General features: G+C 41.0%; 3 protein-coding genes and 1 long non-coding RNA gene across 7 annotated transcripts in view; 2 read left to right on the forward strand and 2 right to left on the reverse strand.

The window, feature by feature from the left end:
• Positions 1-355: 355 nt before the first annotated feature.
• On the forward strand, positions 356-13121 carry LOC134207799 (paraplegin). The gene is made up of 3 exons (XM_062683717.1): positions 356-1390; positions 1471-2601; positions 12690-13121. Exons 1-3 carry the CDS (start codon positions 572-574, stop codon positions 13041-13043), a joined length of 2304 nt encoding a protein of 767 aa, XP_062539701.1. The 5' UTR covers positions 356-571; the 3' UTR covers positions 13044-13121.
• A 42-nt stretch (positions 13122-13163) lies between these two features.
• Positions 13164-14826, reverse strand: LOC134207800 (serine/arginine repetitive matrix protein 2-like). Of its 4 annotated transcripts, none has more exons than XM_062683719.1 (2): positions 14668-14826; positions 13164-14572 (listed from the first exon to the last, which is right to left on the reverse strand). In XM_062683719.1, the coding sequence occupies exon 2, from the start codon at positions 14489-14491 to the stop codon at positions 13400-13402; it is 1092 nt and encodes a 363-aa protein (XP_062539703.1). In that variant the 5' UTR covers positions 14492-14572; positions 14668-14826; the 3' UTR covers positions 13164-13399. The 4 variants fall into 4 exon arrangements, with proteins under 4 accessions (XP_062539703.1, XP_062539702.1, XP_062539706.1 ...); XM_062683718.1 differs by having other exon boundaries at positions 13164-14575; XM_062683722.1 differs by having other exon boundaries at positions 13164-14556; positions 14668-14816.
• A 2514-nt stretch (positions 14827-17340) lies between these two features.
• The window catches only part of LOC134207805 (serine proteinase stubble-like), a 37954-nt gene continuing 32359 nt past the window's right edge, over positions 17341-22935 (forward strand). The window contains exon 1 of the mRNA XM_062683734.1: positions 17341-17638. Within this exon, the coding sequence (XP_062539718.1) occupies positions 17600-17638 (39 nt within the window). The 5' untranslated portion in view covers positions 17341-17599. The remainder of the gene's footprint in view (positions 17639-22935) is intronic.
• On the reverse strand, positions 19675-20329 carry LOC134216358 (uncharacterized). The gene is made up of 3 exons (XR_009980631.1): positions 20161-20329; positions 19967-20057; positions 19675-19898 (listed from the first exon to the last, which is right to left on the reverse strand). It is a non-coding gene; the product is annotated as an uncharacterized LOC134216358 (long non-coding RNA).

Below are 22935 nucleotides of genomic sequence, written 5' to 3' on the forward strand. Positions count from 1 at the left end.
TGTTAGTGTCATTCTATCGATTGAAATGGCTTATTGCTTGCTGTATAAAAATGTAAATAAAAGGTTTACAAACAAAATAAAAATATGTTGGAGATCAGAAAAGCATGCTCTTTATGTTAAACTATAAAAAACCTCATATTTTTCTTTGCTAAACAACCCAATTGTCAAAGTAGATAAACACGAGAAAAACAGCTGATTCAATCTGTCTCATAAAATGCCTTATTGAACTCAAATTTTGGGTTGATTTATCTGTTCGTGTACTTCCTTTCCGTGCCTGAAATTGAGGTGTGCTTCATGGGCAACTGAGCAACTGACCTTTGATGATGATGATCAAAATTCAAAACAATCGTCATGAATTTGAATTTCATAACACACAAGTGAGAAAGGTGTCCACTCGGTCCACTCGTTTTATTTGTTAACTGCGTTTAATATAATATTTAAAAAGGTTCTGTAATTGTAATTTATTAATCATACTGTACCCGGTCGGTTACACCCTATTTCAGGTCAAGGAATTCTAAATCGTGAAAAGTTATAAAAGTATGATTTTAGAATCCATCGGCGAAGCGAAAAAATGTTGAGATTAGCATCGATAAAACCCCAACTCGCCGGACGACTGTCCAGCTCAGCTCTGAGGACACTTTCCTCGACTGGAAACAACCGCCCCACCTCTCAAATTACATTTATAGTCAAAACGACCACCGGTTTCCAGCAGTTAAGCCGTGTCCAAATATGCCAGCTGAGGGATGAATACCGTGCTGTTTTCCAGCTGTTCTCTCGTTCCTACGGAGTGCCTCACCATATTCTGAGTCGCAGCCTGCATAGTTCGGTGCGACGATTCCAACAAAATCGAGATGAAGGCAGTTCCTCCTCTGGATCCGGTCCGAATGGCAAAAAACCGAAGAATGACGACGACAAGGAGAAGATGATGTCGGTTGTAACGAAGACCCTGTTCTGGATGGTGACCGTCTACATGCTGGTGGGATTCCTAACGATGGTTGTTCCGAACAAGAACCGACCGGAGACAACCACTCGGTACGTAAGCTGGCATGAATTTGTGCACCACATGCTTGCGGTGGGGGAGGTGAAAGAAGTAGTTATTCATCCCGATATGGAAATGGTGACCATTCTGCTGCATGACGGGGCGATTATTAAGGGACGGAAGGCACATTCGAACATTTTCCACATGGCTGTGGCCGATGTGAACAAATTTGAGGAGAAGCTGAGACTGGTGGAAAAGCGACTGGGGATTAAGGATGGCGTTTCGGTTCAGTTTGAGCGTAGTGGGGACGTCAGCGGGCGGATCCTGTTCACGTTGATTGCGACGGGAGTGATCATTGCGCTGCTTAGCCGGATGAGGGGCATCCGAGGTCCGATCAGCATGGACTCGTTTGTAAGTATTCTGTTTGGCAGAATGGCCACTGAAATGTCAAATATTTCAATTGTTAACATTTGGGACTCGTATTTTTTCAGACGCAAATGGGTCGCGCCAAATTCACCCTTGTAGATCCTATAGAGGGGGGACGCGGCGTGTTTTTCAAGGATGTTGCCGGACTGCAGGAAGCTAAGCAGGAAGTCATGGAATTTGTTGACTATCTGAAAGCTCCGGAACGCTATCAACGATTAGGAGCAAAGGTTCCGAAGGGGGCGCTTTTACTAGGTCCACCCGGATGTGGCAAAACTTTGTTGGCTAAGGCAGTGGCCACAGAAGCGGCCGTACCGTTTCTCAGCATGAACGGTTCGGAGTTTATCGAAATGATTGGTGGATTGGGAGCGGCTCGAGTGCGAGACCTTTTCAAGGAAGCGCGGAAACGATCACCTTGTATTATCTACATTGACGAAATCGACGCCATCGGAAGGCAGCGAGACGGTGGTGGGAGCTTCGGTGGTGTCAGTTCCGGAGAATCCGAGCAAACATTGAACCAATTGTTAGTCGAAATGGATGGAATGGCCTCCAAGGAAGGTGTGCTGATGTTGGCCAGTACTAATCGAGCGGACATTCTGGACAAGGCCTTGCTTCGACCGGGACGTTTCGATCGACACATCCTCATCGACTTACCGAACCTCATTGAGCGGAGGGAAATCTTCGAAAAACATCTGTCAGGAATCGCTCTGGAGGCATCTCCGGAGAAATACTCCGCTCGTTTGGCAACTCTAACGCCGGGATTTTCCGGTGCGGACATAGCCAACGTGTGCAACGAAGCTGCTCTTCATGCTGCACGATCTAGTCAAAAGACGGTTATGACAAAAAATTTGGAATATGCCGTCGAGCGGTTGGTAGGCGGAACAGAGAAACGTTCGCATGCGCTGTCCCCGGTGGAACGGAGAGTGATTGCGTTCCACGAATCCGGCCATGCGCTGGTCGGTTGGCTGCTTCCGAACTCGGACGTGCTGCTCAAGGTGACAATTGTTCCAAGGACGAGTTTGGCGCTCGGCTTCGCTCAGTATACGCCGAAGGAGCAGAAACTGTACAGTAAGGAGCAACTGTTCGATAAAATGTGTATGGCCTTAGGAGGGCGCGCGGCAGAGAATATTACCTTCAACAGGATAACCACTGGGGCCCAGAATGATTTGGAGAAGGTCACCAAGATGGCATACGCACAGGTTAGTTACTTCATATTAATTGTATTCTTTTTTTCAGGCGCTACATTCCACTTTGCGAAACATTTCGTGAACAGCTTAATATTCTTTGATCTCAAAATTCACTTTCTTATCATGAGTTTCACGTCTATCCTTGAAACAACTAAAATTTCTAAAAAACTTTACTATTTTAAGGTACATTGTCCTCTATGGATTAGTTGTAAACTGCCGTCGGACGCATAAATGTCACATGTTACAAACGATAAAAATGAGAAAAACGCATTTAAAGTTTCAAAATACATTTATGCTGTTATAGCATAATTTCCCTTTTTTATTGACTTAAATGCAATAAACTATAGAAGAATACTCATATTTATTGTACCTTATTCAAACATTGTCAAAAACAACTATTTTTCCGCTTTTTTCAAATCAGAGCCCGCATGTGACACTTATGCTGCGAAATTCACTGTCCAGGCGAAAAATTTACACATATTCGTCACACCGTGAACTGAGAGATAGTTGTTATTGTTAACTTGTTTTTACATTTCGCTAGCGAGGATTGTATTTCTTTGGAGTGATTTTTCGCTGTCGGTAGAAGTGGAACCGGAAATGGAATATTTGATTCAATACGGACAATCCAGTGGCGCGGAATCGGAAGAAGTTTTTCCTCGGGTTCGAGTTCAAAAAATGACACAGGTGAGCATTTTCCATTTGCGCAGCCGGAAAACGTTCCATTACCGGGACCAGAGGTCGAGAAATTGATTCTCAGCGGCAGTGGCGTAGTTTCCTTGCCGGGAACGAAGACATGCACTACATCTTCAACGTACAAAGAAATCACGACTGTCTTTCCGAGATGGTAATGACCAAATGCTGCCAGAGGTAGCAGTTTTTACCGTGGATTTTGAAGAAGTAAGTTCTCAATTATTTAAACGTTATGGTTTCCACGGTTGGATTGCTTCAAGAGCATAATTTTCTCGTGAAGGTTGCTGATCTTTGCGTCTGAACAGAGCTTTGCGTCTGTTACACACGCCCATACACACGAGCATTCTCGTTGTTTGCGAGTATTTGGTCCGAGTCGGTTAATGGTCGCACAGCCAATGGAATCCTCAGCTGATTTTTTCAAAGTTATTATGAAGTACGCTGACCTGAAGCACCCGCCCTTCTCATAATTCCGGATGACGTCCGCACCTCCACTTGTCTAACACGACCGACCACGGCTGCAATCACTTTGGCAACTCTACCTCGTATCCATTCATTGCGCTTCTTCTCACCGACAAGCACAACTAGATCTCCAGGTTTCACTGGTTTTCCGTCATTAAACCACTTGGTTCGTCGAGTCAGATCAGGCAGATATTCCCGCGTTCAACGTCTCCAAAAATAATCCAGCATACACTGTGCCAGCTCGTAATCGTATTTTAAGCCCATTCTGTCTTCTGTAAATGTTTTGGGTGGTTGCTTAACACCACTAGAGCTGAGCAATAAAAAGTGGTGGGGGGTAATTGCTTCTTGGTCCTCTGTATCCAACGGCACATATGTCAACGGGCGAGAATTGACAATGGACTCAGCTTCAACTATTACGGTAGCTAAGGTTTCTTCGGTTGGCTTCCTGTATGCTGGCATAGTTTCAAGTGCAGTTTTAACCGACCGAACCATGCGTTCCCAGATCCCTCCCATATGAGGGGCTTTGGGAGGATTGAAAACCCATTTGGTGTTTGCATTGGTAAATGTTTCGGCGATTTCGTTTTGATTCAGTTGTTGTAGCAATTCGTTATTTGCACCACGAAAATTAGTTCCATTATCGGAATAAAATTCCAATGGCGCACCCCGTCTGGCAATGAATCACCTGATTGCCATTTTGCATGATGCCGTAGACAACGAGTCATTCAAAACTGTGTTTTTGTTGGCATGCAGGTAAAGACGATGGTAATAGTCTAAAACCAATGCTGTTACGGCGTGATCCTTTGGAAGTATCACTGGAAATTTGGTGTCCTTCATCAGAGTAGGTGCGTTTCCAATGCGCCCATCCACGCGAATGATTCCATTCTCATCTACAAACGGTGATAACTTATATAGCTGACTTGATTTCTCCAGGACATCTGTTTCACGCGTAAGCGTTGTCACTTCATCTGGAAATCCAAAATTAGCAGAATAGCAAAGTTCTTCTTGGGACAGGGGTCCCTTCATTCCTGCTTCTTTCTTACACTTTTTCTTGCAGTTGGTAACAAAACGATAGACATATCCAACCGTTCGCCAAATGCGTTCCCACTTTGAAAACCTTTTGCAATCGATTACTTCACTTGCATCTTTCACCTGGTGGACAAAGCAAATTCTTAATTCTTCCTGGGACTCTTTGGTAGACTGTGCTATTTTTTCCATTGGCCATGATTTGGGGTTGGTCTGTTGTAAAAAATCCGGCCCTGTAAACCATCGGCTCTCTGGGTTAAAAGATGATACCTTGGTCCACTTCGTTGCATCGTCAGCCGCATTGCACGTAGTTGGTACATATCGCGATTCCTGAACTTCGGATTTGTTTAAGATTTCTCCGATACGAAAGGCCACAAATTGTCGATATCTTCTGCTATCCGAACGCCATGCCAATACCGTTTGCGAATCACTCCAGAAATACTTTTGTTTATTTGCAATGTATGGCTCTCACATATACTTTTAGCCAATCTCACGCCCAAAACTGCGGCTTGTAACTCTAGCCTTGGGATCGATATTGCTTTCAGAGGGGATACTTTAGATTTTTCTTCAACCAAGGTGCATTGCACTGTGCCTTCCACAACAGCTCTGAAGTAGGCGACGCAAGCGTAGGCCAATTCACTCGCATCCACGAACACATGTAGTTCAATTTCTGTTGGTTGCTTAGCTTAGGACACTATTCTTAGTGGATCGAAAACACTCATTACGCATCGTAACAATTCTCTTTTTGTTGGAACTTTATCGCCAAAGACAATATCTTGAAGATCCGGTCTAACTTCCTTAGAAAACGTTAACGTATCCGTGTTGGGGATCCAGATTATTCCCAATACTCTTTCTTTATTTGTAGTTTTGTCGAAGCTCAATTTTCTCTCCATTTCAGCACAAGTTTCCCCGACTCGTTCGAGCACATCCAGACTGTTAGACATCCAATTCCTCATATGGAACCCTCCTGCAGCGTGGACTCTTTTCACTTGAAGAATAAGATCTACCGCTTCATCGACGGTATCACAGCTCTCGGGAAAATACTAGTGTTTTCAGCTGCATTTTTATTTATGATACACTGGGCTGAACTGGGGGAGCAGTACGAACCAAAAGTTGCAACGTCCATAATGTATGTTTTTGGATGTTCCTTAGGAGAGTTTCGGAAAAGGAAGCACTGCGCTGACTTGTCCTGATCCATAATGTAGAACTGGTGATACATTTCTTGAATGTCTCCTACCTCAGCTACACATTTTTGTCGAAAACGAGCCATGACAGCAGGTAACGGCTTCAGGAAATCGGGCCCTTTTAACAGCATACTGTTCAAGCTAACACCATCAACGGAAGCACTAGCATCCCAAATCAAGCGAATTTTGTTAGGCTTCTTTGGATTGATAACAACTCCTAAGGGCAGGTACCAAGTGCGCTTTGGATCCATTTCTGCTAACTCGCTTGACGTAGCTTTATGCGCATAACCCTTGCGTTGATAATCTCCTATTTGTTTACGCACATTATCGTAGAGAAACTCATTATTATTCAATCTTTTTTCCAGGCACTGTAATCTACGAAAAGCCATCTTGAAACTTTGGGGGAAATTGATATCGTCATAGCGCCAGAGTAGCCCAGTTGAGAATCGACTCTCGACGCGTACCGTTGTTGCATTCAAAATGCTTTTTGCACGCTTTTCTTTTCTGATTCCGGTCGGAAGCTTTCTACACCGCTCGCATCTGCAGCAAAATATGTTTTGACCAGCTCATGTAATTTCTCATCGGCTTGACAGTCACACAATGACAGAGCATGATAGTTGACGAAGCTTTGATCCTTACTGCCGCCTCCAAATAACGACCATCGAGACGGGACTTGACTGCGATAGGTTCACCGATCTGGCCTTCTCTGCATGGCCACTAAGAGATAAGCGTTATTCGATCCAATTAACACTCGAGGAGTGACGTTTGTATAATCCATTATTGGCAATCCATTTAAATGCGCAAATTGCTTGAACAACTTACTGGTATGTACTGACTGCTTGGGTAGTGCCAATTCTGCAACTGTTCTAACATCAACTAATGGATACTTTTCCGTTGTGTTGTAGCCCGAGATTTGAAGGTTAACTCTACGAGAATTTATCTCCGATCTTGACATGTTTGCAGTCCAAATCAAGCATACGGGATCTAAATCACCGCTTATACGCAACTCATTAACCAGATTTTCTTCAATTAATGTAGCCGATGATCCATCATCCAACATGGCATACGTATCAACCACCGAGCAGGGTCCGTGTAGTCTTACGGGAATGATGCGGAAAAGGGTACTGTTCAACAGTCGGTAATGGGTGATCACTTCCGCTGATACACTTCCTTGGTGTTTAGGAGATGATACAGAATGCAATAATTCATGATGTGTTTTTGTACAACTATTCGTTCCACATATGATTCCACTGGGACAGTTCCCTTGCCCTTCGATTTTTCCATGTCGACCCAAACACTGGCGGCATAGTTTTAACTTATGCACCATCCTCCAACGCTCCTGCACATTGAGCCTCTGGAATGCTTGACAATGTGCGACACCATGTTTTTCATTCTTACATCCCACACAGAATAGAAATTTCTTAGCTGCAGCATCGTTGTCTTGTGATCCCATGTCGTGTTTAACGCCATGCACGTTAGCAAACGGCTTGTTTTTAGGAAGTTGATGATCTCGCATCGCTCTGAACTCGGGAAACACTTGCATCGTGACTGAGTTGGCTTCCAGGACAAGTATCTCCATAAAATCTCCAAATGTCCGTAGATTAACAGTAGAATATTGCTTCCGATATCTTGCCCAGTCCATCTTGTATCCAGCGGGTAGCTTGTCAATCAGCTCTTGCAATAGAACAGGATTGCACATATGCGATGGCAGCTCTGCTGCTTCGAGGTGATCACATAAAATTTGCACCGCCATACCAAATGCTATCAACATATCCAGACGTTCCGACTTGGGAGATGGCACGTCACGAACCTTCCTCAGCAGCATGCTTACTACGAGTTCGGGTTTCCCAAACAGCATTTGTAAAGTTTTTACTATCGATGGTACAGCCGATGGAATCAGCAGGCGGCTCCGTACAGTTTCTAATGCAGGACTTCGAAGACTACGTTGTAATCGCTTGAGATTTTCCACTTCAGTAAAGCCACATGCTTCTGTCGTCATCTTATAGCAGCTCAAGAACACGGGCCATTCTTCCGGGTTACCATCAAACACTGGTAAGTCCTTGGGCATTACCTGACGAGCAGCGATTTTATCGCGAGTCAATTCCACTGAATGTCTAGGGACATCTTCTTGATGGGCCTGTCTCCTCTTATCAAAGCTGAAATCCTGTCGTTCTACATTGTTACCAGTTGATGGTTGACGAACGTTCTGCGGCGTATTAACTCCTACATAGTAGGGACCGTTGCTCCTATCGGCTAGACTCAGCTTCGACACACGACTAATGACCGGGTGGAAGTCCTGTTGTACTAGCTTACCTCCTCCTGGAGGCCCACGATCGAAATTCGAATTAAACGCTCGTTGCGCTAAATTACCCCCGATTGTTTCAGTGTTAGTTCCTGCATAATGCGGAGCAAATCTCCTGTCGGTTAGGCTCAACTTCGACACACGATCCACATTCGAGTGGAAGTCCTGTTGCTCTAACTTACCTCCGGATGGAGGAAACGAAAGATAATTTGTATGTTCACTAACACTACTCAAATTCGATCGTTTATCTGATTCCCTGATAATCTGTGCTACAGACCCAACTGTTTCTTTATTAACGCAACCCAAAAACGATCCCTTACCTGCAACGCCTTGATGCTGATCACAAGGCTCCGTCATTTTTTGGGGTATCGGCTGTGGTTCCTGATGACGTGTGATTTGACGCTCGAGGCCGATTGGATCCGTCAAACGAAACTCCTCCAATTCGTCCAGCTTAGCGGCCGACTGATGCTCCAGACCAGCTTCTCCTCCACTAACCTGCACTTGTTTCGAGATCCATTCTTCGACCTTGCTTACACTGCTCCTCACACTTACATGGCTTCGATTCTCTCTTTCCTCCAGTTCTTCCAACTCCAGGTCATGCTTCTGCGATAAGTGCGTTGCTTCTAGGTAGTTCGATGTTTCGTAGCCGTTGTTCTTCCTCTTCCTCTAACAACTTCAAACGAGCTTCACGGATTGAACGTTGCACATCTTCATGCTTCATCCTCATCGCTTTTGCTTCTTCCAGTTGTTGCATTTTCAATAGAAGCTTTTCCGTTCGTGTGGAGGACGAGGTGCTTCGCACACTTCTTTCTCGTTTTCTCTCGGGAAAAACGGGCTGGCATGAAGCACAGATGAACTCTTCGGATTGCACCGTAGTAGGGTTGATCGATGGACACGAGTAATGCAACCATTTATCGCACTTATCGCATGCCACCATGTCTTCCGCACTGTCCGGTTTGTCACATCCTGCGCAGCTATACTCCTCCGGAACCTGACTTCCTCTTGCTTCCATTTTTTTGGAGACGACGTTCAGTGCAAAATAAAGTCTTTGAAGATTGTTGGAATTTCAGAAACTCTTTTAGTCAAACTCGTTATTGTAGTTGGAGTTGCTTCAAAGCTGCATTTCATTAAAAAGGTTAACATTAGTAGTTACATAAACATTACGCTACAAATAAAATCTTACATTTTAGTTCCTCCTTCCATACAGTCTATTTTAATCGTCCTCAAGCACTGAAAACTTAACTGCGACTTCTCATGTATACAAAGATCGATTTGAACAAAATAAAAAATGGCGAATTTTCTTCATTTCCTGTTCACCTCGCTCTTGGTAACGTAGCAATGGGCGACCTCGCAAACAAATGTTCATTGGGCATATGCATTATCATTTCGTTACAACACAGAGCCTGTTGATGTTGTAAACAAATAAACAAACTCATATGGACTTCAAGGATTTATACATGTAGAGAATTGAAAAAAAAAACATGTTTGGAATTTTTCGAGGAAATGGTCTGGAAAGTCAAGGAATTTTATTCTTAAATTTGAGTCGACACCCTGTATGACCTTTCAGAACATTGTTCAAAAACCCAGATTAATCCACCTAGCATCGGTGGTGCCTTTCTCGCATTTGGTTAAGACACCAACCTTATATGGGGTTTATATGGTCCAATGTACCATTTTCTTCATAACTTTTAAACGCAATGACCGATCGTTATAAAATTCAATAGTGATCAACAAGGCTTTGTCCCCTGCCGAATGAAACTTGTTGCGAGAAAATCGGTTAAGGATTACTATACGAAAAGTTGACTAATGTTTTTTATAGCTTTTGTGCACACACATACACACATACATACACACGGACAGACAGACATGTGCTCAGCTCGTCGAGCTGAGTCGATTGGTATATAATACTATGGGTATCAAAGCCTTCTATAAAAAGTTCGTTTTCGGAGTGAAATGATAGCCTTTCGGTACAACTTAGTTGTATGAGAAAGGCAAAAAAAAAGTATTCATTGTTAAAAATATGCAGATAACGGTATCCGTCAGTATCTATTCTTTAGTCGGAATAATATGCCCCTATAGTTCGACCCTGGAACTTCGTTTAGATTTTGCTTTATGATTTTTAGTTCACATACAGGCTCCCCCAGACCTAAGCGATTTCATCGCCGCGACGGCGACAACTAGTCGCCGCGATTCTATCGTTGGGTCGCTGCAGGCAATGTTCTATTTACGCTTCCATACCAACGGCGACAGAATAGCTGTCGCCAAGCAATAGAATCGCGTCGCGACTAGCACGTCGCATGTGTTTGGGGGATCCTCAAGTCATAATTCCGTTGCTTTCTATAATATGAACAATATTTTGAGAGAAAAATGCATTGCATGGGTAATGTTAAGCTTCTTTTTCTTCATTGGCATTAGATCCGCCACTGGGATATTGCCGCCTCGCAGCTTAGTGCTCTTTAAGCTCTTTCACAGAGTAAAATCAGCAGTGATTCAAATCGTTCGGGGCTGTCATGTGTCTGAATGTGTCATTTTACGTACGGATCAATCCACTTTGCATTTACCGCGCCTTCCTCAGCAGCAACATAATCAATTCATTTAATGAAAAAAAAATCAAACATGAATAGAACACTGCTGAGGAAACCTGTGAGTTTGTTCTATTTTGGCTCTTATTCAAACTAGAATAGTGTTCGAAAATTTGCAACCAAACTGAATCACTACTGATTTCACTCTTATTAACTATGAGGTTTCTAAATATTTATAGACCGGACCAGGAATCAAACCCAGCCACCCCCTCAGTATGGTCTTGTTTTGTAGCCGTGTATTCTATCGCACAGCTAAAGCAATGTTTAGCTGGCGTATTAAAACAAGTTTTAATTTTAGAGACATCATGTATGAAATACTTAAATTCCACTATCTTTCACATAGGACATCTTCAAATATTTGTTCAACATAAGGCATCTAAGGCACATTAATACATTATTGAAAAAGCTGCTATAGTTTTATCCTTGGGGGCTGTCCACATAGACCGAAATTTCACTTTTTCAAACCCCTCCCCCCGTCCCTCCTAGTAGACTTTCTAAGACTTTTCTGAAACTGCTCCCCCCCTTGAAGTCTACGTAGACTTTTCCAAATTTTACAAAACATCAAATGTGATTGGAAAAATATGGAAATCAACTATCAAATCAAAAAACACTTTTGCATCGGCGCGCCACTGCCTAAAATATGTCATTTTGAGGTGAACTAACCTAGGGCTAAAAACCTTACTAGTAAAGATTGAAAAAAAAAATTGTCACGCATCTAGCCTATAATTCTGAACGCCGGTTCAAATTTGTGAAAACCGAAAAAAAAATCAGAATTTCGAGAAATTTCGTGTTGAAATTCCGAGAATGTCAAGTCTACATTCTAATAAGTTTTGCGTGGAAATTTAGTGAAAATTTCCCAATTGATAACCTTGAAACTTGTCATAAAACGAGTTTTTCCAATCCCATTTAATTCCACCACTTAATTGTACCTTGACAGATACGTATTTCGACCTCAACTTCAGTGTCGTCAGTGTCGAGTCAAGTACGAGACTTTTGGTATACCCCCCCCCCCCGTCCCCCTGCGTAGACTATCGTATCGAAACCACTCCCCCCTTCAAGAGTGTACGTGGTTTATGAACACAGCCCCTTGACAGATTAGCATCATTTTTCACATCGGAATTAAAAGCTGTTGAATTTTATATCAGTCGACGTTGGCGGTAATCCGCCAGGAAATTAGATTCAAAGCATATGAAATGAACTCTTCGGGTTCTTTTTTTTATTCCTTTATTTATTTGACAGGCACTCTGTGTTACTTAACCGCTACTGTGCCGAGATCTACTGTGCAGTATTCTGCAGCCAGAATCCACACAGAATCTATTTTTAGATTTTTCCGTTATTAATTCTTGTTGTCGTTGCTGGTCCATGTCCATCATTGTGTTCGTTTTGTCCATGTCGTGTATTCAATGATCGTTGCATTGTCCGGTTGCCATTTATCCGGGTAACGTTGGAGGAATGCCTCCGAGAAGAACAAGTTGTCAGTCGTCATCAGGCAGCCGTGACGGTGAGGCGTGCACTTCAATACGCCACCGCATTGGCTGCGCATCCGTCGACTGACGAGGGTTTTTTTTTTGGTGGTGGGGCTGGGAATCGAACCCATGACCATTCGCTTGAAAGGCGAACGTGTAGCCAACTACGCTACGGGACCCCCTGTCTTCGGGTTCTATTCAGTGTAAAATTGTCGATTCCTGTGCATCATATTGCTCAATGAGTAATGCTCATGTTTCGTTAGAATGTTGCAAATGAAACTTCGAAACAACAGTAAACAAAGTTAGGCACCCTTATTTAGCGCCAATAGGTTTCTAATGATGTACAAATTCACAACATATTAATTCCATTTCTTCATAACCTTCTTTTTTCCAGATAAAATACTTTGGCATGAACAAAACGGTCGGTCCTATCTCGTTCTCCGATGAGTCAGAATCCAATCCGTACGCCGGGAAGCCGTACTCGAAGCAACTGTCCAACATATTCGACGTCGAGGCCCGCCAAATGATCACCGAAGCGTACGACAGAACGGAAAAAATCCTCCAGGACAATGCCGACAAATTGCGCACCCTGGCTGAGGCGTTGCTCGAAAAGGAAACTCTCAACTATGACCAGGTGGTGGAGCTGATTGGGCCTCCACTGTATGACGACGCCAAGCGAAAGATCGAGCCGGTAGAATTTGAAGACAGCTTGAAAAAGCTGGCCAACGGCGGAGATGAACCCAAATGAATAAAATGTAAATAATTAGAACTGTGTCGTGTTGATTATTGATTAAAACAAATGATTATACTTACCCAAAAGATTCAAGGTGATTGGAAATTCTTTCAAATTGATGACATCCGAAAGCCATTTTGCATGCAACATTTATTATGTGAATCGACTTCTAGTTACTAGAGTTCATACTGTAAGTATGCATAGAGATAATATCTCTTACAAGCAGAAAAATCTTAAATTTACACAATAAGTGTGGCGGTATAGCCATCGTCTGAAGAATTACAACTTAGATCCTTATAATACGAACAAAAGTTTAAAAATGGTAGGTCACAATTGTTTTGCTTAACTTAGTTACAAAAAAAATGTATAATTTACTCCCTAAAGTCTCGACGATAGATGTACTCGTCATCATCCCGGTCTCGAGAGACTGCTCGACGGACATCTCGTTCGATTCGCGCCGGAAAACGGCTCGAATAATCATAATGCGGATAGCGCACGTACGATTCGTATCGGTCGTAACGAGATGGTCGCGGTGGATAATCATACCGTTCGTAGGCAGCAGCCCGCGCGTAACGTTCCCGTTCCTCGTAACGATCATACTCGGAGGGACGAGCAATGGCCCGACGATAATCTGGCAGAGGGGACGGCGAACGCCTAACGCGCTGCCGTTCGACCGAAGGGGACCGGCGACGTTTGCGGTCCCGATTCGGGGACAAAGAGCGCGACTTTCTCGAGTTGGAACGCGACCGATGCGAACGGGACACCGAAGGTGAAGGCGATCGTCGTTTGACCGCACGAGACCCACGGGAAGACGACCGTGAACGTCTCGAACGGGAAGGGCGAGATTCGGGAGAGCGGCCCCGGAAGGGAAGCGGCGAACGGGAGCGCCTTCTTGAGCGAACCGGCGAACGAGAACGCGACCGTAGTCTATTACTAGGCTCATCAACGTCTTCGCCTTTTTCTTGTTTAATTTTAACATCCAGCTCTTTGTGGCGTTTCGTTTCCTGCTCATAAAATGCCCGCTTTTCGGCGGGTGTCTTCAGGGTAGCCTTTCGAATGATTTTAGCCTGGGCGCAGTATTCTTGCGGATTATAGGCGGGGATACGTAAATCGTCCCAGCACTCGTCGTCATCGTCGCGCACCTTCTGCGGTGCGATCGGATCTTCCTGATTGTAAATCAGTTCCGGTTCCTGCGCTTCCGACGAGTTGTGCGTTGCCGCAGCCGTCGTGATGCAGTATTTGTACATATCAAAGTTGGCTCTGTCTTCGCAGTTGGCTGTGTGCATTTTGAGCTCGGGCTCCGCCACCTTGTGGGCATGATTGAAAGGGCACGTCACAAATTCAATATTGGGATGCATCTTACGGCACTTGAACAAATGCCTGGCCATGGCCGTGGCCTGCACTCGGTGCGATTTGTTGTATGGACATTCCAATAACGTTCCATATCCCATGGGGGTAGCCATTTTCTTTCTTTCAAAAATTTCAGTTCAACGTTTGTTTTGAACGAATTTGCAGCAGTCGCCAATGGCTAAAATATAAGCAAACTGCTAGGAAAAACGAAACCCAAAATTAGATCTTTAAGAACCCCCAGATTTACAGCAAAATTTCACCGAGACGCAAAATAATCATAAAAAATTACCTGACTGTATAATATGGCGTAGTTGGATTTCCTTGCTTCTCTCTGCAGGCAACACGCTTACCTTCCTCACATTCACTGCAACAAAACGAACAAAACAGACAACGAAAACGCGTCACGAACTTTCTGGAGACGAATGTCAACTGAACATGAACTAACAAAAGTGAAGAAGTGTGCGAAGAAAACATCGACGTTGAAAACACCGAAACTTGACAAACTTGTCAAATATTAGCTCAGTTGCCCATGCAGCTAATTACAAGAAACGGGATGTTTACACACTTAGCTGACACGCTTATAGTTCAGTTCACCCAAATATGGGTGAACAGTACCTATAATTTCGAAAAAGTGCACATACGTATTTATGGGTGAAGTTTCATTTACCCATATTTGGGTACAGGTGGTTCAAGGAAATATTGGTAACGTTTACCTATTTATGGGTGAATTGTTATGGGTGAAATTTACTTAAATATGGGTGATATTTTTTTGTTTTCGGTTTTGAAAATCCTGTTGGATCAAACTTATATTATTATATGAATATTAAGCAAAACTTTTTATTTTCAGTATAAATATAAAGTAAAATAGGGTAAAGTGCCCTATAGTGGACCCCCAACCAATAGTGGACCCTCCAGCCATTTTTGCATTATTGCAGCACAATGTAAACATTTCGCTATGAAATTCCATCGGGAGAACCTACCTTACAGTCCTATGATTTGATTACATGCATTGGAAATGTTATGGAAAGTAAAATTTGATGATTTTTTACAATTCTATAAAAAATAAACACGAGAGTGTCCACTATAGGAATATTTTGGGGGGTCCATAATAGGGAACTAGAACGTCCCGAAACGGAACATGAAAATCAAATGAAGTGTCGACTATAGGGAAGCAAAATCCTATTATGGACCCCCAGGGTGTCTACTATAGGGCGAATTCAGTCAGACTTTAAAATGTTAATTTCAAGGAACAACGTCGTGTATTTGAGTGTTTCATGTATGTATCGTGAAGAGGAGGTGCAGATATTGTTATTAGCTATCAAGCATAATTAATATGTTGAAAATGTCTACTCCTTATGACAGGAAGAGCAAAATTCCGCTACTAGGGGGTCCACTATTGGGCATTTTACCCTATTTTATTGGTTCAAACATTTTGATAAAACATTTTACATAAATAAAATAATCATGTTGCTCTATTACTGCATTATCAACAGCAGGAACAGATGGCAGTTATCTTGGACGACCCGAAACATCCCTCAGCAGCGGCTTTGTGTCAGTATGGTGAAATGCACGTTAATCTCAGCAAGCATTGGTACACTAATTAGCGGGCAACAAATGCACTAATAACTAATGATAAAATTTTACGGCATGTCATTGCGGAACTGGTGACAGCTTGTTCCGGACAAATATTCCGTGTATAGTAGAAAATCGAAAATTTGTTTTCAATAAAATGAAATATCTGCAGTTATCAGACGTCGCAACTCATTTCTGATGAGTGCGCATGATAGTACATCCATGCGTGCATGATGCGCACTACTAATGAAATATTTCAAATTGTCGCGACTCGCGTCGCAGCGCGAGTGCTCAATCGCGCGGTCCGGTTTGGTGGCGGCCCGACAATATGTTGTTGGTTGCGACAAACCGCAAAAAGATCTGGAAAATATTGAAAGTCAAAATTAAATCTTACTTTTTGTCAATAAAGTATTAAATTTCACTAAACTTACCAAATAATCTGCAGTCCGGGTGTTAATTCCACCAGCCGCACCAGTTGACAGCAAAACAAATAAGTTCTTGTATCCTGTAAACAATTTCGGGCAAACTTGAAGAGCCGAGCCAACCGACGACGAGGCCATCATTCGTATTATTGTTTTCCTCCCACTCAATACGGAGGAGACTGCTTTCGCAATGAGATGATCTATTGTTGGCTCCGGTCTTTGTGTTCAAAGCTTCAGGCCAATCATACCGATGACAACGTCCATGATGATGACGATGACGGGGATTTGCCGGAAAAATAGAATCAAAATAATCTGGCGGCTGGAGACTTATTTTTTCCTATTCGAGCTTAGCTGAATTAATAAAAAGCAACAACATCCCCTTTCGTGCTCAGGTTGCTCCGTCGGCTCCGTCGTTTCGATTTTTCCTTCTCTTTTGCCACTTATGCTACGTTTAGACAAGGCAAGTGAATTGAGCAAGTCGCTTGAATCGAACGCGAACTGAACGTGTAAACACCTTGATTCAATTCACTTGAACGAAAAGAAAGTTGAACATGTTCAACTTTTGGCAAGTCAATTGAATTCAACTGAGTTGTTCAATTCACTTGCCCTGTCAAAACGTAGCATTAGTTCGATCTGTTGCTGTTCTTTTCGCCATCGCGGTCACTTCAAAGCTGACGATCGCAAACAACAAGGCAAGGAAACATCCGGTTTTTGCGTTCGCTTGGAGCTTTTTTGAAACGCGTTCATCTTGGTGTAGGGAATAAGACAATAATGTTGACAGTATAATAATGCATTAAAGTAAAATAATATTAAAAAGAAAATAAATAAAATATAACCCAAATTTGTTATGTAATGTATTAGAGTGCAGGAGCGAATAATTGATTGAGCGGAGAGGAAAGAAGAGCGAAAAACTGCGATTGGGTTCGATGTTGGACGACGCTTGGGAAGAGGAAAGTCAGTTTTGTGACAGAAGTCATAGTGATCGGTTTCGTGGGTTTCGTGTGTGAAAAAAAAGAAACATAATTTGAAAAAATATACACAATATTGAAGTAAACTATAATTATGATTGTGTCTTCATTTTAAATAAAAGAAAACCCGACAATGGCATAGTCGGTAAAGTGAATTTGCGCTCCCTAATTGTGGTGTTTTTTTGTAAATAAAGTGATTGTAAGTGATTGTGTCTGACGGCCATTTTTTTGGTTTCTTTCGGCTGATGCCCCAGCAAATATGGCTTTGTTGTTGCCGCATTTTCCAGGCATTTTCCAAGTAAGTTTCCTTGTTTTCTTTTCTGAACGGTATGTGAGTTACCCGGTTGCCTAGTGACGTGGCTTAAGATGTGCGTACAGGGTTGTTGAAGATTCTGATAGAAAATGACAACAGCACAGGGCTGTTGAAGAATGTTATTGTTATGAATAAAAATTGATTATTAGCTTAAATTACGTAAAATCTTTAATAAATCTAATGAGAACGTTGTATTGGACATAAGATTGGTATTGCATTCAACTTCTTGGTGGCGCTAGTTTGTATGAAAACGCCATTTGGGTAATAAAGCTCGGAATTTATGAGATTTTGAAAGTCGACATCTATAATAAAGTTATTCGGAAAGTCGTAAACGTTGTATTGGAGATTGGTTTGGTATTGAAACTAGCCACTAGGAGGCGCTAGTTTGAATGAAAAAAACAATTTGGGTAACATAGATTGGAAATAATGAGATTTTGAAAGTTGATATTTACAATAAGCTGTTGGGAAGGTCGAAAACGTTGTATTGAAGATTAGTTTGGTATGAATTCACAATATTTTGATAAAAACGTTGTATTGGAGATTGGTTTGGTATCCAATCTCAGAGTGAATTGGGTTGTTTAGCTCAGAAAAATATCGAATTTTTGGCAGTTTAACATAAAGAGCATGCTTTTCTGATCTCCAACATATTTTTATTTTGTTTGTAAACCTTTTATTTACATTTCTATACACCAAACAATAAGCCATTTTAATCGATAGAATGACACTAACATTCATAGAATGACAGTTAGCCCATGCAGCATAAGAACAAATTTTTAGTCCCATATAAATTTAAAATGCAAATTAAAAATAGTTCCGGGGCTCCAAAAATTCTGAAAAATTGGAGTTAGGCTCAGTTTTTAATGCAGATTCAGAATATGTAAAAACATATATACCCCTAAACAACCCAATTGGTGCGTCTCTGAGTGGACGTTCGATCCGGGTGGATCACATGGATGAAATCCAATCTCAGAGTGAATTGGTGCGTCTCTGAGAGGACGTTTGACCCGGATGGATCTTATAGAAGCAAATGAACAAGATCAGCTGTTGCTTTGAGTACAGTGTTAGAAAGTGTAAACTGAGATGAACTTAGAATATTGTTAGATATTTTCTGGTTTTGATGCAAGAGTGATTTTTAAGAGCCTGGTAAGCTCTACCCATGATTGCATGAACAAGATCAGCTATTGCCTTGAGTAAAGTGTTAGAAAGTGTAAACTGAGATGAACTGAGAATATTGTTAGAAATTTTCTGGTTTTGATGCAAGAGTGATTTTGAAGAACCTGGTAGGCTCTACCCATGATTGCATGAACAAGATCAGCTATTGCCTTGAGTACAGTGTTAGAACCAGGCTGGTAAGCTCTACCCATGATTGCATGAACAAGATCAGCTATTGCCTTGAGTACAGTGTTAGAAAGTGTAAACAGAGATGAACTTTTTGATGCAAGAGTGATTTTGAAGAACCTGGTAGGCTCTACCCATAATTGCATGAACAAGATCAGCTATTGCCTTGAGTAAAGTGTTAGAAAGTGTAAACTGAGATGAACTGAGAATATTGTTAGAAATTTTCTGGTTTTGATGCAAGAGTGATTTTGAAGAACCTGGTAGGCTCTACACAGAAAGAAAAACCATTTGTCAAATTAAAAAAACCGTTGGTTAAAATAAAAAGTTGCGTTGGTTCTTTTTCGTAGAGAGTCGCGAACATTCAGAATAAAAGTTGACAAACTTTTGTTTCGAACGAGGCTTCGAAAGTTGTTGTCTACTCTGGAATTAAAAGTTTCAACTTTCAAAACAATGTAGCAGAAATGTCAGATACGCTGTAAAATTAAAAGTTTAATATTTTTAGATTGAACTATGGCAGTTTTGCAAGCAGTTTTGATTCTTGTAAATAAAAAAACAAATCAGGCATATCTACATTTTGAAAAGTCTGTAAGTCCAAAAACGACTCTTTTGCAAGCTCTTTTGTCTTTGAAATATAGAAGTTAATTTTAGACTCACAAACTATTCAAAATCTATGCATGACAATATTGGATTTTAAAATGGAACGAATATTTTTATTTACATCTGGACATAGTAGAAATTTTACAGGAACAGATTAAACCGGATTATCTTTTTGTCACTATCATGCATTAATTGCGCTTGATGTTCACGGTGATCTACATTATTCCTATATAATACAGGATATCGTCGGTTCCTCCTGGCCGTTCTCACGTCACGCCCACCACTACATTTCAATCTCCATCACTTTAGCCTGTAAACGGTTGCGGTATATTTTTTTTAATTTATAATGGTTAAAGAGAATTTAAATTACGCGTATACCTGTTTAAGGAATTTCCGGGCTCAAAGAACAATTGCCCCAACCTCATGTTTGTCCGGATTTCTGGGAAGAAGCATCAGAAGCATGGAGTTTCTGCAATGATAAACAAAACAATATGAGGTAAAACCAAGGGTAAAACCTTCTCGAAACTGAACCTCGGACAGCAGCACATTCAGCAAGATGTATGTTTACTTACCTTATAAAAAATGGCTCGATAGGATGAATCGAAACCGAATCGTCTGCCTTTTTATCGGAGGCACAACGAAGTAGATTTGAAGACATTTTTAACGAGTTTTCGCGCGGTGATAAACTTGTTATTAAATATTTACTGTTGATGTGAATGTCAACAGAAGACCGAGACAGTCTCGTTGCATTGTGGACCTACAGCAAATCAGTTGATGGTCAAAATTGTATTTACTCGTGCACATTATACATTTCAAATTGTTTTATGTATATTTATATAAAGGTATTATAGACTTGATTATAGCATTAAAAAAATTATGATGCTTTGAATCGAACAATGAGCTATACTGCCGTTCTACGCATAATTGTCCCATGTTACCTTTGATGAAAAAATTCAAACTCGAGTCAATTTGTCCCACTGAAAAAATGAAGTTGTTGTTTGATGATAATGAAACTGAAAATCGTTTAAATAAGTAGTGATTCGTTTTATGTCCTGGAAAAGTGTTGCATACGCTCATAACATCCCAAAAACATTTGTTAAATTTCGAGATCCAATCGATTCCGAAATTAGTGGGACAAATTGACTCGAGTTTGGATTTTTTCATCAAAGGTAACATGGGACAATTATGCGTAGACGGCAGTATAGTTGAAATACATATTAGAGTAAATATTGTTTTCTTATTTCTTATGAGTTTTTTTGTGTTGAGCCATCCCATAGTGATCCAAAGTTGAGTTTTTTTCTTTGTTCTATGCCAGCCATGCAAGCTAATTTGACAGTTCTCCAATTCTCAAGTTGAAAGAGAAAACTTTTAAATTCACACTTTCAACAAGGGAAGAATACTTTCAAATCAAATACAATACTTTGGTTGAAAGCGGTTTGACTTTTATTTTAAAGAAAAATACTCACTCTTCAGTTACAAAGTACAACATTTTTAATTATAACAATATTCGTTTTTTCTGTGTAGCCATGATTGCACGAACAAGATCAGCAATTGCCGAGGGGCGATTCACTGTTATCGGATTTTGAATCGAAAATACATTAATAAAAAAAATACAAATATTGCACAAAAATACAAATATTGCACCAAAATACAAATAATGCACGGAAATATATTATTACACGAAAAACACATTTTAATGCAAATAGTGTAACGAAATGTTTCAATACATAAAAATATGGGTGAAATCGTTCTTATCTATTATTACACTGAAAGAAATGTCATAGTAAAGCCCCAAACGCAATACAACGGAACGGCGACGGAAACGGAAAATTTGACAGTTAGCCCATATATTTTCTGTCAAATTTGCCGTTTCCGTCGCCGTTCCGTTGTATTGCGTTTGGGGCTTAACGCCTACCATATCAAGGGTAAAACTGAATGCATTTCACCACTTGATTTCGGCAGAACGCGAACCCTATTTGAAACTACTATGTTTGAAGTCAACTTTACTATGCTTCGCTAAGCGAGGGATTATAGCATGGTTGACCATATATGTTGTTGATTTTACTATGTAAGTTATAACATGAACATGGTAATCTTAACTGCAAGGAAGCGTCTTCATAATATAGTGATTCATTTTTCAAAATAATAAACAACAGGAAATGTCTTGTATTACAAAAAAAACTCATTTTATTAATCGAAGTTCATTATGTTCATTGGTTATGGTTTATGTTAATGATTTTATATTGAGTCACAGTTTACAGGAATCATTCAGTAGGAGGTTTAAACATATTTCCACAGACAACATATTTTATTATCTGCCTGCCCCGGGATTCAATCCGTAAACCCAAAATAAGATCTTCCGCTGCCAGGATTTTTCGCATATTTGAATATCAATATTCCTACTAAATGCAGCGAAAAATATCAATCCTACTGGTGTAAACTGCCGGTCGTAGCAAAATTTCAGAGCCGTCATCTTTGGGAGCAGCAAAATTAACAGCCTCCAGTGCAGATTGGAGCTAGTTCCAGTTAGTTTTCTCACACACTCGTAATCTAAATAAAATAAACGAGAATTATTGTTTTTTTTTGTCATAAAAATGTCTGGATAAAACTACTTACTGCGATTTATATATAATAAATGTACAAGAAATGATGATGATCAGAGTGGAAGAGGTCTTGCAGCAAAATGTGGCGAACGAAATAAACACAGATTAAATTGTACTATGCTACAGTGACTGCAATCATGAATGTTCATGGTAGAATGGTAGAATAAAAATCCAGTTTACAAAATGTGTGGTTGGGATTACCATATGGTTCATGTTAGTTGGATCGTTGTCATTCCATAGTAATGCCCACTATATGATGGTCGTTTTTATATGATATCAAGATTACCTTCACAATATGCTGGCATGGTAAAGCTAAACATGTTTATGTTGTTGCATTTACTATAAGATTATTATCAGTGTACGCAAGAAAATTAACATTCGTAAAAATTATATAGCTATTCGGATTTAAATACACAGGTACAGTAAAAAGCGGGAAAATACACCCCACGAAAAAAACAAAACAACAACATGAAGGACAACAGCTGCTGCTGCTTTCCGCATTGAACGAAAGAGGATAAATAAACCTTCGAAATACGTTTCAGGAACAGCCATTCTCGTTTCAGTTTTGGGCTAGAAAAATATTAGGACATTCGATGATTATATGTAAGATCCTAAACTTAGTTTGACGAAGTTTGACAGCAGATACCTGAAATATCCACTGCAAATGGATCGTTTAAAAAATCGGTGCTTAGCAGGAAGAAAAATATATGTTTTCCATATTGGTTCTGTTGTCAAGGTTTTTGG

Source organism: Armigeres subalbatus, chromosome 1, assembly GCF_024139115.2.
Source record: "Armigeres subalbatus isolate Guangzhou_Male chromosome 1, GZ_Asu_2, whole genome shotgun sequence".
In the NCBI taxonomy this organism is placed as follows: Eukaryota; Metazoa; Arthropoda; class Insecta; order Diptera; family Culicidae; genus Armigeres; species Armigeres subalbatus.